The 16,223-nt window shown below is 41.9% G+C and overlaps 1 protein-coding gene and 1 long non-coding RNA gene across 3 annotated transcripts in view; one reads left to right on the top strand and one right to left on the bottom strand.

The window, feature by feature from the left end:
- The window catches only part of Kif21a (kinesin family member 21A), a 113,860-nt gene extending 103,284 nt beyond the window's left edge, over nucleotides 1-10,576 (bottom strand). Inside the window, exon 1 of one of the 2 annotated variants that reach the window (XM_050127905.1) lies at nucleotides 10,352-10,576. In XM_050127905.1, the coding sequence (XP_049983862.1) occupies nucleotides 10,352-10,395 (44 nt within the window). In that variant the 5' untranslated portion in view covers nucleotides 10,396-10,576. Of the gene's footprint in view, nucleotides 1-2,191; nucleotides 2,297-10,351 lie in introns of those variants that run through there. The other variant, XM_050127945.1, reaches the window with a different exon arrangement.
- On the top strand, nucleotides 1,514-15,898 carry LOC126491956 (uncharacterized). The gene is made up of 4 exons (XR_007589499.1): nucleotides 1,514-1,653; nucleotides 12,544-12,640; nucleotides 15,085-15,112; nucleotides 15,510-15,898. It is a non-coding gene; the product is annotated as an uncharacterized lncRNA (long non-coding RNA).
- The last annotated feature ends 325 nt before the right edge of the window (nucleotides 15,899-16,223 follow it).

Raw genomic sequence — 16,223 nt, 5'->3', positions numbered from 1 at the left:
CAGGAAAAACTCATCTGTAAAGTCACTGCTGGTGAACATGCATCACCAACAATAACAGGAGACAGCACAGTTCTTAAATCTATAGCCATATGAAACAATTCTTGTTGATTAAATTACTGCTTAATTTACTGAATTGAACACCTATCATATTAAATTATTGAAAGAAAGATGGTAACGTATATTTAAAATATGCTTCTTTAATGTTGCTGGAAAATACATATGAAAATGTTTCTTATATACCGCAAAATGACAATGTCAGGCTACGAAGGATATGTGCTGATTTTAACTGTGATGGAAAAACACAGAAACACAGTGAAGACAGACCAGAACAAATACACCAAAAATCTAATTGTAGTTGTATTAGACAGTGCACTGCAGCTGGCTGTTGTCCTCATCTGCTCGACAGTACTTCTGCTAAGGCCATATTCTTTCACTAATGGGGGAAATTGGATAAAATAATTTTCTTATAAAATTAAAAACTGACTTAGAGATAATCAGACTTGACTTGAAAGAGCAAGTGATGCATTTCCTGCTTCTAAGAGCCAATCTTCTTTGGAAATGTCCACAGACAAGGCCTCACACAGGGCTCTATCTGTATATCTCACTACTGTGTATCTCATTACACCATCAACAAACACAGGATACGCGCATTGCTCAGAGGCCAAGGGCACTTGCTGCTTAAATGTCATTATTGCCCAATCCTGGACCTGAATTTGGTTCCCTGACCCCACATAAAGTTGGAAGAGAACAATTTACCCTACAAAACTAGCCTCTAGATCCTGTCCAAGTGTCCAAACACATCATTTACATACACACAATAGTAACAGCAAATACATAAATTAACTGTACCACTGCTATTTCTGGCCCTACTCATTTACCCCTAAAGTATTCTTCAATCCACACTACACTTTAGTGACTTGTTGCCAACCTCAGTGGGGGAAAAAAAAAAAAAAAAACACGGAAAAACATTAGCTATAGTTTCAAAGTATGTAAGCAATCAAAAAAGAACACTCACGATTTTAGTATTGAATTTGGTCCTTATCCTCTTACATTGTGTGAAATAAGTAAACAATAGTTGAACTCAAAAACTAATTGTTAGTATAGTAGTAACCCCCTTGCTCTCTCTCTCTCTCTCTCTTTCTCTCTCTCTCTCTCTTTCTCTCTCTCTCACACACACACACACAAACACAAACACACGTATGTTGAAAACCATGCCAATTGAAAGCCTGTTTGGGAAAGAAAGAACTAAAATGGTAGATTCTACCAAACTGTAAAATAGAAATTAGGCACAGCAGAGTAGCAGGGTCGTATGTGGTTTACGTATGTAAACCTGAGCAGCTCGGCCGGGAGGGGTTTAGGGTGTATTTATACATTGTCATACCATTCGTGGTGATAAAAACACAGTAAGACAATCAAAAACAGACACAACAGGTCACACACTGAAGAAGGATGACGCCAACCACATGAGTTTATAATATAACCGGCTCACACACGCTGCCAAGTTCATCTCTAATATTACTGTCACCATCTACAGCAAAACCACTTTCCAAGGGCTTTTATATGGCGATCTCTTTTCCTGAATCCACTGACATCAGTGAAGAAGCTACCTGGTCGAGACCAAGTTTATCCCAGGCAAGAATCCATCCTTAACAGGTATCTGACCATCTACCCAGGGCTCACCCTATTGTTTGATTAGCCTTGATAGCACTTATTTATTGTCGATATTTACTATCACCGTGACTTATGTAGTTTGGGTACATAACTGGCATTCAATAATTATGGGATGAATAAGTGAGTTTTGATCCAAAAAGTAAAGATTCGAATGAATACTGTGGAGAACAGAGACGGTGTGTGTCACGTCAGCACACTGTAAGAATGGAGTATGGCTGTTATTCCCCACCAGTTCTGAATCCTGCTTATTGGAAAAACAGTCTCTCTGGCTTAGAACACTAACTGACTAGCTGTGTCAAAAAATACGGTCATCTATTCCAAAATATTTATATAATATTTCAGATATTATATGACATATGTAAATACATAATTTCTTCGCCATATCCAAAGATCTGTGATACTTTCATGCCTAGCCACAGGTAAAGCTTTCCGAAGTTGAGAAGGATGTCTAATCCAAGAGCAAAGAACAAACCTTGACCTGCCCTTGGATTTTTCACCCGTGTGGGCCCATGAGTCTTACCTTTCCTTATCCACAGCGGAACATTTTTCTTGTTCTTTCCTCTTCCTGAAGCAGAGGATGGAGTGGAATAGTCATCCAGACAGATTAGCCCTGAGATCAAATTGTGAATGACCTTTGGATATTTCAATATCTATTTGCTTCATGTCAATAATAGCAATGACCTTTAGATATTCGATTATAACAATGCTGTCAATATAATACATTTCCACCTTCTTTATAAAAGAAAAAAAGCACTAAGTATTCTATTGGCGAGAAAGGAAGGAGGCATTGTGACCCTAAAAGGCAGAGTAGTTTAAAAGCTTCTATAAAGCGGTACACGTTAGATGGCTGGCTTCCCTTATATCCAAAAGCATGTTCCATTCTGTATTTCTCTCAGAAGTAAGGTTGGGGGAAAAGCTGAAATGACCCAAAGCTTCAGGACCAATTGTATAGTAAAGCAACCTGCAAACAGGGCCCTGAAAATCTGACTTCCATCTCTTTATTTCCTCTCTGATCTCTACAAACGGGCCTTCCCCATTCCCATTCTGCCCTTCAGTCATCGCCTCTGAAGAAAGATTATTACCAGAATATGTGATAATCCTTTAGTATACTGAAGGAAAAACAGTCAAGAACAAAGACTGGGCTTAGGAGTGGTCACATACCCCAAGTCTAGAATACACAGGAAGAAAGAGGGAACAGGTATGCTTTAAATTAATTCATAATTAGACTCTTACCTACTGCACTTATATGTCCATTGTGAAAGCACTAATATTTTATATGTAAATACTGAACTAGTTTGTATGATTTTTTATAACACAATCTTAGCTTTTCATATTTTAATATGTCAGAATCCTCAAAATTTTAGAGCTGGGTTTCTGTCACTAGGGTTTTAACTAAAATTACTAGTCAAATCCTAGAGTTGAAGCATTCATAAAGCAAAACTAGTGAGCATCAACAGTGAAGACCACCAATTATAGCTTCAATATATGTCCTTAAAGGGTTAAAACTACAGGAACTTAATTTTATCAAATATATGCTATTCTATTTCTAGATGTTGCAAGAAAAACATAAAGTTCTAGATTCACAGTACAAATCAACAGAAGAATGGCCTCAACTGTGTGTGACCTCAAATAATGCTTTCTGCGTCTCTGGGCCTCTACTGTCAACTCTCTGAATAAATCCTTGAGCAGCTAGCCTCCCGAAGGGGCCTTTCTCCTTTAAAGTCCATTTTGCCAATAATTCTAGGAATACTAAAATTATGTTGAACATAAAATTTCAATGATCTTTAAATAACAAATGACAGGGGCTGGAGAGATGGCTCAGAGGTTAAGAGCATTGCTCTTCCAAAGGTCCTGAGTTCAATTCCCAGCAACCACATGGTGGCTCACAACCATCTGTAATGGGGTCTGGTGCCCTCTTCTGGCCTGCAGGCACACACACAGACAGAATATTATATACACAATAAATAAATAAATATTTTAAAAAAAGAAACAAATGACAAATGGATTTTAAATGTAATTCTTAAACATTAAGCAACATTTCATAATAATCACAGAGTATCATGACTCTATTCTCTGACTTGACAGTGATTTGCTTGAAGCAAAGTTGCAACCACAGGCAAACTATTTTAATACACTGAGAAGATTAAAGAGTTAATCCATTGGGAAAACCAGATGAAATACAGTTCACAAATGCACTATTCAGAAGGGAATGCTAACATGCCAGCAAACGTGCTGCTTATGATTAAAACTGTTCTAGTGATTCACAGCATATATTGCTTTTAACTAGTACGCATCTTGCTTCCTAACCTGCAGCTGGATGATGTCAGATCAGGAATGATTTGGACTTAAAATAATTTCTAAGTCAGAGTAAGTGTGACTGGCACATTGTAGTATGTCTTAGGGAAGAATATTCATAATCATGAATAATTACATAATTTGGAGGAAAAATAGGCGAGAACTGAATGAGGAGATTATGATATTAACCAACAGGGTAATTTCTGTTTTCATGACTTCACTATAACTGAAAGCCCTGGTACATATTCACTACCCCATAATTATGCATCAGAATAGTAACCAATTAGCAACTCAGGAGTACAAGGAGCAATGATGATTAAATATGGAACTTGAAATCCCGAGCCATTCTAAATGATAAACTTGCTCCAGCGCACCTTTTACACATAGGTACTGGTTAGTTTTTGTCAACTTTACACAAACTCTAGAGTCACCTGGGAATAAAGAACCTCAGCTGAGGCAATGTCACCAGCAGGCTGGCTTGTGGGCATGTCCACAGGGCATTTATTAAAGATGGATCGGGAGGGCCCAGCACACTGTGGACAGGTCTACCCCTGGAGAGTTGGCCCTTGGTTGTGTAAGGAAGCATTTTTCCTCCATAGTCCCTGCTTCTCTGCATGCTTGAGTTCCTGCCCTCATGTTCCTCAATAATGGACGGTGATCAGGATGGGTAAGGCCCCCGAGTCATTTTTGATCTTCGTGTTTATCACAGCAATCAAAAGAAAGGTAGGACAGGTATTAACCCACATCTGAAGGAAACGAACTAGTTCATGTTTTATAAAATAAGTTTCATTTAATAAAATAAGGGTTTCATTGACTCTGAACTCATATCACCTTTTAGCTTTGAAAGGTCTCTTCTCTGTCATTTCTATTAGTTCCTAAACCAAAGGCGTACAAGGAAGATGCTCATTTTACCAAGTAGGATGCCTGACAGTTAATGTCCTCCTGGCAGACAGGCTTTGGGGTTCAATTTTTCCATGAGGTACTTTTAAAATCAAAATATGCATGTCAACTGTTTTTGAACAACAGATGAACTTTTCTAACATAATTTTTAAAAATGAGGGGAATACAAACCTTAATTGCGGCAACTGCCTTTCATTTTTTCAGTGTCTGCTGTTTGTTCTACTTTGTGATGGTGCTAACGCATTATGTGTCTGTCACATTGATACTTCTATGTTCTGTGAGAAAAAAGAACTATGTGAGCCAGGTATATTAGTGCGCAGTGCTGAACGCACGGGAGGCACGGAGGACACAGTTACTGAATCAAAGACTACGCAAAGGAGCAAACACTGAATGATCATGTTTCCATGCAGCAAACCTACCCAAGAACCTTGCACATCTCCATCTTCTAAACACGAAATTGTTTCAAAATACTCACTTCAAATGTTATTTCGTGTTTCCACCAGGAAAGCCTTTACTGGAGTTAGTCAGTAAAATGTAACACGTGGAAATACATTGGATCATAAAAAAATCTGGGTTTGAGTTTCAACTTTGAAACTTCACAGTCACCTAGTATTTTCCAGACTCATTTTAGTCCCACAGAGTAAAGTATCTATCCAGGGTTTCTCTCAAGATTTTATTAGCAAGAAAACAACGTATTTATTTTTTTATAATAACTAAAGAGATAACAATCTAAAAGTGTCTCTTTAGCAGCAAAAGTAATTAAGTAAATAGATTATTGGGATAAAGCAAGTTTGAAGTTTTTAAACAGTTCTTTCCTGTCAATCCAGAGGCATCAGTAGTGTCATTGTATCGTCACCAATAAAAATCGCATTTAACAAATGGCACACAACAGGATCTTACTATCTTCATAGCTTCAGGTCGCCACCTCCGTGTGAGGGAAGGATGCAGAGGAAGAGTGAAAGATGACGTCCACCCCAACCCTTAGGTCAGTTGAGCAATAAAAGGGGTTCAGGCCATATGTGGTGGTGCATGCCTTTAATGCGATACTCAAGAGAAGAAGCTAATGTAGGTGGATCTCTGAGTTCAAGGCTAGCCTGGTCTACAAAGCCATTTCCAAACCAGGCAGTGCTACATAGTTAGACCTGTCTCAAACGAACTAAAGAATAAACAAGCAAACAAGCAAACAAAGCAAGCTTCAGTAAACTGAAAAAACAAAATTTGAATCAGGCGTGGTGGCACACATCTTCAAGCCCAACACTAAGGCAGCAGAGGCAGGCAGATCTCCGAGTTTAAGGCCAGCCTGGTCTACAGAGTGAGTTCCAGGACAGCTAGGACTATATAGAAAGACCTAGGACTCGGGGGAGAAGCGGGGAAAGAAAAGAAACACAAATTTGATATTATACACTAATCCAATCTCACTGATAAGGATATTAGAGCCCTGCCAGAGCTTGACAATTTAGTTTAGATATGATTATATGAAAATCTGATGGTCCTTTCTGAATCTCCATTGTTAAGCAGGCCTTGGGGAATTCTGCAAGCTAAGGTTTTTGAAAAGGAAAATGTAACAATTTTTCTGGGTCAAGTCTTAGGAAAGGAAAACAGAAAAGGCCTTATCATCTCATAATGTCTCAAGGTCTTAGAGGAAGAATTTAAAATATTTAACTGATTTTATAGTTTTTAGTTAAGCGAACAGTCAATTCAGTATAAGACAATTAGGATTAGAAGAAAATGTGTGCTACATTCCAGTGTTCTCATTTGTAAATGCCATCTACTGAGCTAGACAGTCAGCCTAATTGCTCTGAAGTAACATATTCCATGTCTACATGTTCACATGGGCATGCGTGAGAACCACACACTAAACATGGATGCTCAATATTTGGTACATGCTCTGTTCAAGGGTGCAGTCAGGCTGTGGTTCTCTCTGTGTCTGTGCGCAGTTGTACTTGTTAATTCTTCCTTACGTTGACGCTAGAGAGCGGCATCACCAGTAAACATAGGCTTTTCAAGTCTCTGCTACCCACATTTTTTAAAGAGAAAAATCTAGATGAAATTAAACTTAATATTTTATTCAATGAATGGCTGTCCTTCATGGAATTTAAATTTCATTCACTGAAATTAAATTTAATGTTTTATTCAGTAAATGGCTGTCATTCAATGACAGTCAAAATATTTCAACATGTAAACAAGATAAAATTATTGAGCTAAGAGCTTTCATTTTTCCAGACTGAATCCCAATGTATGTACATTAATGCACATATTAACTTTAACACAACATTTTCATCAGAAATACATTACCAGCATTTAGATTTCATGAACTTTCCAGTTGAAAAAAAAATTCGTATAACAAAGATACTCAAGCACACAAAAAGTTTCTAATAACTGGATCAAAGACCAGCTTTTATATTTAAATTGAAATTGAAATTGAAATTTGGGCCAATAGTATTGCTCGGCAGGTAAACAGGCATTTTGCTGTCAAGGGTTAAGAGATTGATCTTTAGAACCACATGACAGGAAGGAAAAAAAAATAAGTCCCACAGAATGTTTTCTGATTGTCATAAAGGTGTGCATGTGTATATTCATGTACACACACGTACACACACGTATACACACACATACACCACAAATAAATGGAAAAAAAGATTTAAAATAAATTTCAGTTACATAGCATTAACCTTATTTCAGGTCTTCACCAGCCACATAATATTGAACATGAGAATTGTCTCCTGAATCCATTAGCCTTCCTCAATGAAAGGGAACTTTCAGACAACTCAAATGCCAAAAATATTCTCAGAAACGGAGTCAAAAGCATTCTCCCTAAACGAGAAACTCTCTGTTTAGCATCTCCCCCTCCAAGGCTTACACGTCTCAAGCACTCATTTTGCAAAACCTCTAATAGTACAGTAATGACCTTTAATAAGACCACACCTCTGAGGCCCATCACACACAAGCACCTTGAGAATGCGTTGGGTTTTATGAAATACAGCCAAGTCTCCATGGCCTGTCATTTCAGTATGCATTAAAGGAGAAAGATAGGCCAAAGGCCTCTTAATTTTGTGTCTAGACACAATCTTTCTGTAGACTTAACTCCTCCTGCTGATGCAGTTTGCCACACTGGAGAACAGTCTGGATTGGAGGACCCTGGAAAAGCCAAGTTCCGGGCTTCTCTTTGTCAACTCCTGTCTCCTCTAGGATGTCAGGAGATGAAGGATCTGCCAAGGCTAGTCACTTGTCATTGAACAGTACAGGATCGGAAGGAAGCAAATGACCTTTTAAGCGGAGTAAAACTTGGAAGGCATAGTCTTATCTCTCACCTGCACAGGCTTCAGGGTTAAGAACCTGAGCCATAAATTGAAGCGGTCTGGATCAGAACCCTGTTTCTATCATTTGCTACCAGCTTAATTGTGGAAGGTTGACTTAGTAATCTTCCTGTTCCCCGTCAGTAAGATGGCCATAAAAATAATAGCATTTAAGTCACAGACTCTGAGGGATGAGATTTTTACTGGATACGAAACAGGCGAGCACTGTCTTGACTCTAATATCTGATATATATGTGCACCATTTATTATTAATTTTAGCTCAGAAATCAGAATAACTGACATAGGATAGAATGTTCAATTTACGTTGGCTATAAGTGACTATGTGTCTAAACACTTTATAAATATTACAATGTTATGTGAATATAAGCTGCTTTTAGCCTATATAGAATAAGTTTAGACAGTTCGAACAAGACAACAATGTATTTAACGGGGGGGGGGGGGATACCAGTTTCACCAAACTGCATCTTGATAAGGTAGGCCAACAAGTTCGGTCGAAGTTTTGATGGCTACCCCTGGTGGCTCATACCTGTTATCCCGGCATATGGAAGGCCGAAAGGCAGATAAACCTTTTCCTCAAAAATCAAACCCGTACTATTCACCTGTGACACCACACAATGTGGCGTAAGGTATTTAAAGGTTATCACCACCATAGGCCTGTCTATTCACGACTCTTCACTTCCATTGGAAGACCAGATTTAATACAGTGGTCAACCAACCAGACAATGACATAGAAGATGCCCACATGAAAATATCAAATCTTTATTTAAAAAAAAAAAAAGGTTTCTCACAAGGAAATTTCTTTTTTGGTTAACAGTTTGTGGTTTGTTGTAATCAGAGCTTCTAGGAAACTGGCTCTGAATGGCCTTCCTGTCTTTTCCTTCTATTTATTTCCCTGGCCCTGGTGCAGTCACTAATGTCAAAAAAATAGGTAGTAGAGCCGGGCGGTGGAGGCGCACACCCTTAATCCCAGCTCTCGGGAAGCAGAGGCAGGCGGATCTCTGTGAGTTGGAGGGCAGCCTGGTCTGCAGAGCTAGCTCCAGGGCAGGCTCCAAAGCTACAGAGAAACCCTGTCTCGAAAAAATAAATAAATAAATAAATCCAAGGTAGCAGAATAAATAGGAAAAACAAGCTCGTCTAGTAATGGAAAATAGCTCAGGAATAGCCAAAAGATAGAACAAAATTTTCAAAGTTTTACAGCTGTTGAGTGTAAAGAATCGTAAAGGTAATTTCACTACCTGCAAAATAAAGGAATCAAAATACCTTCCAATTTCACTTGATTCTTTAAGAACATCCAAAACTGCCACTTCTGTGCCTAATCAAGATTTGTCACTAAAATAACCATAGGAATGATTACATTATGTAACTTTCAGTAATTTTTCAACAAAGACCTTGACAGCGAAGGATGTTTACTAATTCTGGATTTCTTTGAAGACAGGTTATCTTCATAATCTTTAAATTGCAAATGAATTAACAGTATTTGATCAGAGCGATGGAAGCCATGCGCTTGGTCTAGGATGAACGCTTCATTAATTTTTCAGTGTGATGATGCTGCAGTTTTCCAAGAGCAACCGTCAAGAGTTCTTGCGATGCATCCAATCAGCCGAATTACATCAAATATCCATGTCACCGTCCCTAACCACAACACAATCACGTAACCAGGATTTCAAAACTCAACCCTAGGCGTCTGTGATGTCACTGTCACCATCCACCGCGCTTAACCTCAGGTGGTTTCTCCCCGTCGCCCACCTAACCCTCAGTCTAGCCGACGTTGTTTGCCTCTCCAGACCTCCCGCGGGTGACGGTGTCCCCCCAATACACTCTCCACGACCACACCTGGGAGATCAGGTGCACACTGCGGGGACCCGAGTGGGCACGGGCCCCGCGCTGTCACCCCGACGCTTTGTCTGCGGCTCCAGGCCGGCGCGGCGGGCGCTGGGTACAGACACCTCGGGCCGACCTGCTGGGCGGCAGCGGCGGCGGCGACTCCCGGGGACCCGAAGGCCGCCCGGGAGGCGACCGTGCAGAGAGCGGCGCCCGGCCCGCGGGGTTGGGCGGAGGGTGAGGGGCGGCCACCGCGGTTCCCAGAGTTGTCGCGACGCACGGGCCCGGGTCAGGCTGCGGGGGAACCCGCTCTCCTCCGCTCGCCCTCCCACCCTCCCGCAGCTCACCTGACAGCCACGCGCACAGAGCTCTCGTCCGCGACGCCCAACATGCCTGCTGCCACCCGGGTCTCAGCACGGTGCCGAGCGCTCCGGGCAGGCTGCTACTGCTGCTGCTGCTGCTGCTGCTGCTGCTGCTGCGGTGGCGGCGGCGGTGGCGGTGGGGAGGACTCAGCGCTGCGCTCCAGCCATGTTGGGCGACTGAATGGAAAGGTGGCGGCGCCCAGGCGCGGGAGGGGGCGGTGACTGGAGACGGCGCCGCCCCTTGCCCCCACTCGCCCGGCTCCGCTCTGCCCTGCGTCAGCCGCGGCTGGTCCGGTGTGCCCCGCCCCGGCCACACGGCCAGGCGCGGCCCCGCGCGGAGACAAATCCCCCCTCTTTCCCGGGAGGCTCGCTGCGCGTCCCCGCAGCCACCTGCTGGGGGTGCAGCACGGACCTTGACCAACCCCCCCCCACCTCAGCTTCCCTGGCTGGGCGCAGCCCTTTGCCCGCTAGCGTGGGACGTGGGTCGAGACACGCGCGCGCACACACACACACACACACACACACACACACACAGCCTTCTCAGTGCGTTACTGTTCAGTCATGTGCACACTGGTAAGCACCCCGGACCCTGGTACTGCCAAGTGTTCCCACAACTGTTTTCCATCTAGGCGTGCTGCGTGGTAAACCCTTGCAAATGAAATTTCTTTCCCTGCCGGCCCTTCCACAGCACCTCCCAGGATCCCAGGATTCTGTCAACAGTGTTCTATTGTGTGTTCTTCACGTCATCATTGTCCTTCCACATGCCTTTAGATAGCACTGTGGAAACAGCCTTTGTTAGCTTTGCCACAGAGTATCTTTTGTGGACTGCTGCGTACATTTCTATAAATAAACATGTGGGTTCATACAAAACAGTATAAAAGATTAAATGTCACTATCCAAATAGAAGCCCTGGACCAAGCAGATGTAAGCTAAAATCATACACCTGATAGTGTACTTTGGGATAGGAATGAGTGTGATAACCTTCTACACCCATGGGAAGACGGCCCATAGGGTATATTCTTTATACACAGTTCTATGCACTCTGTTTCTTGTCTGATCTCCCTTAAATTGTTACAGACAACATCGATGGAAGGTAAAGAAGGTTGTAGGGAAGCGGGGTGGTGGTGGTGCACGCCTTTAATCCCAGCACTCGGGAGGCAGAGGCAGACAGATCTCTGTGAGTTCGAGGCCAGCCTGGTCTACAAGAGCTAGTTCCAGGACAGCCTCTAAATCTACAGAGAAACCCTGTTTCGAAAAAACAAAAAACAACAACAACAAAAGAAGGTTGTAGGGTCTTTCTGTGTGCCAAATTGGTGGCAAAGCTGTCCCTGACTTCTGTCTGGAGAGCTAGCATTACCCATGATATTTATCCACCAACATAAAGGAGCCGCATTTCGCCCCAGCTTGACAGGTCCAGACCTGGATGGATCTGGTTTGTCCACCTTGCTTCTGTGATAAATGCTGCATAAAGGACAAGAATAACAAAGCGTATTTGGCAACACAGCAGCATATGTAACCTTTGTAAGTCTTCATTTTAAGTTTCACCAGTACCAGTGTCTCAAAAAGAGCTGTCATAAAGCTTGTGCTCCAAGAACTGGCAATGCTGTTTAAATGGGTAGAGGAAGCAAGGTCAAGAATATATAAAGAAAAACAGAGAAGAGAGGCAGGCCCCTTCCTGAGGTGGTAGCTGTCCTCACTCTGCCTGGGCTTGCTCAACAGGAATGCAAAGCCTGTGCTGCTAGATTTTGATTCAGTTGTATGTTTGTTGTTCCTCGAGTGAAAAAGAAAAATCAGATCTCCAAGTGAAAATCCTTAGTCTTAAAGGTGAACAACAAATCCAGCCCAATATTTACATATTATACAAAACCAACCTCAAAATATGTCGGCCTAACTTCAGTCCCAAGCCACCAGATGAAAACGTCTGGCCAAATATTAACACCAATAATAGCTGTGACTTTGAGATTTCAGAAAAGGCCCTGTAAAACTCGAAGATCCTAAATGCTGAAAGTTGATGGCCAAGTTTGTATACTATTTGCTTGGGATTTCTTTTTAAGCTATATTTCCTGGTGGTTCCCGTAATGAATAGCCTTACATTAAAGAAAATCCCGAAGTTAGAGCTTCTACCATGCAAGCGTCTAAATACTGTTCTGAATATTTGTTTCCTAAATATCTAATAGATGGGTGCTGTGTCAGAACAATGCCAGACACCAGCGATGTGCAGAAGAGGGCAATGCCATGACCTTAAAGAATTTGCTGCTTAGTTCTGGGAATTTCGTAAGTACGGTTAGAAATTATGATAATAAACCTAGGAGGGCAAATTCTACAGTTACCAAAAGCTCAGGATGGTCTCCCGGAGTCCACTGCATACGAGCAGGATGACATGAGTCATTCCTGTCATTTTCCAATGGTTACCTAACACAAACAGCTTAAATTCTTCTGGACGTAGGCCCTTCCACTCTGACCTCATCTTTAGCTGCTTTGCTCCTTAACCACTGCTTTTTGGTGACAACTAAAAAGTTGAGCGACACACACATTTCTTTGTTTTCTGGGGTCTTTGGAGGAGCTAATCCCTTTTCCTGCAATTTTCTTTCCCTAAATCTTTTCATGGGCTCGCTTTGAACATTTCAATAGAGGCCTAAGTGTAGGTTCCCCAGAGAGGCTCTCCTGCACACTCACCACTCACCAAGGGCCAACTACATACTTGCACTACTAATGCACAGCTATAATGGGTAAAGGATAACTGTGTTAGAAATGTGTGTAAAGTGCTATTAAATGAACAAAAATATGAGACTTTTCCCTTCTAAGGTCTCCTTTGCACTGTTTTATTTGCAAATGAGCCTAATTTTCTATACCGTGAAATTTTTAGATCATTTCCATGAGTTTTTCTATTCATCTTCATATTGTACAGCGCCAGTTAATATATGTATACAAAAGAATTTAATACGTGTGAAATAAAATTATATGATTCCTATTTATAAATTCACACATGAATATACATTTCATTCATTCTTCAGTCAACAGTAGGAACATTACACAAAAAGAACTCAGAAACGTTAATATCACCTTGGGATGGGGGAGATCCAAGCCAGAGAACAAACCCAGGGTGTGATACTTGCTGTACAACTGTGCTCTCACGCTTGCCCTTCTTGGTACACAGTCAGTCTATTAACTCCTGCTCATGATGAACCAGCCTGCCTCCATCTTAGGCTGGAAAGCCATTTTATAGTAAAGACAAACTAGATTCATTCCTGTTTATGATTAAATCTGTTTCTCAAGGATTGGACTACACACCACCTATTACCTTAACTACAAATGGTTCTGAACTGCATGTTCGAGGAAACAGCAATCATGTCTTTGTTTTAAAAGTTGTTATAGTGACTTGCAGCCCTCTCTGTGTTTCAAAGGTTGTTACCTTATGACCACCTTGCAGTCAGGTCTTTGTTTCGGGAGGGGTTACGACCAAAACTGGTTATGTTTATGTCCTGCCCCTATAACCCCACTTATTTTGCCAGTCGAATCCCCCATTTGGAAACCCTGTACCCCTGAGCTATTAAAGCAATGACTTCTACAGTGTCCAAGGCTGATGATCTCTGGAAGCCCGCCTTGGGGGGAGGCAGCCTGTGAACATGAATAGAAAAGCTTGCGTTCATGGTTTGGCTGTGATGATTGGGTCGGCGGTCTTTCTCCTCAGATGTTTGGGATTAACATTTGTAGATAAGAGAGATGGGGGAGCCGGGGAGCAGGCTCAATGGTAAGGAGCTTGGATTGTTCTTAGAAAAAACTAAAGTTCTTTTCCCAGCACCCACACCAGGTGTCTCACGACTGCCTATAAATCCTGTTCCAGGAGACCTGGCACTCTTACCTCTAGGGGTCCTGCACTCAGAAGCACTCACACCCACCCCCATCCACATATACATATGGTAAAAATCAAAACTTTAAAAAGCAATAGACGGACCGTGAAGAAAACCTATCTTTCCCTGTCCTTTTGTTCAGCGTTTTCAGAGTCAGGACTTGGCTCCCTGAGGTTAAGAAAGAACAGGCTGGATTCTTTGGTGGCAGTTTTTGCTGCTGATTTGGAAAGCCACAGATGCCCCCTTTTTGCTTCCTCAACTGCAGACCCCTAAACCCCTTATTCTCCTTGACTATGAGTGTCACGGAACTAACTCTCCACAGGAGTTCTGGTACATCCAGAATTCTATGTTAGGGGGATGATGAATGCTAAGAATAAGGCCACAGGAAACGGAGGGCATGCATGTTGTGCGTGTAAGTTTTCACGCTATTTAGCAAAACACAGGACTATAATGATAAAATCAAAACTCACAAAACAGCTGGGCAGTGGTGGCGCATGCCTTTAATTCCAGCACTCCAGAGGCAGAGGCTGGTAGATCTCTGTGAGTTAGAGGTCAGTTTGGTCTACAAAGTAAATTCTGTAAATTCCAGAACAGTCAAACCAAAAAAAAAAAAAAAGCCAAGAAGCCCTTCTAAGGACAGGACTCTCTGCGACTGGACAGATCCCTTGCCTAGGGGAGTTGATGCTAAACCCCAGCATACCCAATGATTTTATTTCTTGTTTTTCTTGTTGACCCTTATCAACAGGTGACATTCTTTTGGTGTTTGTCATTGTCTTGTCCCCTTCACTTCTAATGTTAGTTTCAAGATAGTAGTGATTGTTTTTTTTTTTATTGTACTCATCCATCTTTCTGTGTACATTTCTATAGATCTTCACCTACAGATGAATGTGGAATGGTAAGTATCACTTAATATTAGCTGGATAATAATGTGACTTTGGGCAAGATATACAAGCCTTCTTAATCGCAGCTTCTTACGCTAGCTCTCTAGATCAGGTGCGTTCAGGGTGGTATGGCCGTAGACAGAGGCATGCTCTATAAAGGCACAACAGACTGACTGCTAGCTAATTTTATTATGAGCGTCGTTTCAAATACAGAACTTCAATTTATAAAGAACAAATTTATGCCTGGCGGTGGTGGTGCATGCCTTTAATCCCAGCACTCAGGAGGCCGAGGCAGATGGATCTCTGTGAATTCGTAGCCAGCCTAGTTTACAGAGCCAGTTCCAGGACAGGCTCCATAACTACTGAGAAACCTTGTCTTGGGGAAGAAAAAAAAATTTTTTTTTCCTCCAGTTCTAGAGGCTGAGATGTCCAAACGCAAGGTGCCATCCTTCGGGCGATTCTAGGAGCAGGTCAAGTCAGAGTAGATGCACCTGCCCAACGCGGAGAGCTCCTTCCAGTGCACCCTGTACAGACAGCCGCAGAGAAACCCCAGCGTGCACCGCAGCAGCCGCCTCACGAGATTTCTCGCTCTAGGCCATCTCCTCTGTTTTTCTGGTTTCCACATTCTAATCGCTCATTAAAAGTTATTCAACTCTTCCTTTTTGCTGCGAGCAAAAGGATTTTTTTTTTAAATTTCTCATTATAACTCCATATGCAAACAACTGGTTTTGAATGAACGTGTCTAGACAACTCTCTGCCCAGAAACACTTTGGGGGGAAAAATGTTTAACAAGCTAAAGTTTAATGCTACAACAACAGCCCCAGCGAACCTGCGGTCCCTAAATGATTCTGTTTATGTAATTTTTCCATAACAATGTGTACTGTGCTAAGTACTGACATGCATGACTTTATTTAATTTTCTCAGTGACTTTTAAAAGTACATGCAACTGTGTTATATGCACCTTATATATATATACAGGAAAAGAAAGTTTTCCAACAACTTTTATTTATAAAAATCTTATCTGTATTTCAGGTTCACCTGAAAACAAAACAAAAGCGACACTCAATTCCATCTTGGCTTATTCCACGCCTCCCCTGGACCACACCCAGGACTTTTTCTCTCTGC

Source organism: Alexandromys fortis, unplaced genomic scaffold (genome assembly GCF_014885135.2).
Source record: "Alexandromys fortis isolate MF-2015 unplaced genomic scaffold, M_Fortis_MF-2015_v1.1 scaffold_28, whole genome shotgun sequence".
NCBI lineage: Eukaryota > Metazoa > Chordata > Mammalia > Rodentia > Cricetidae > Alexandromys > Alexandromys fortis.
Note: the sequence above shows the minus strand (reverse complement) of the source record. Positions and strands in the feature narration are given on the sequence as shown.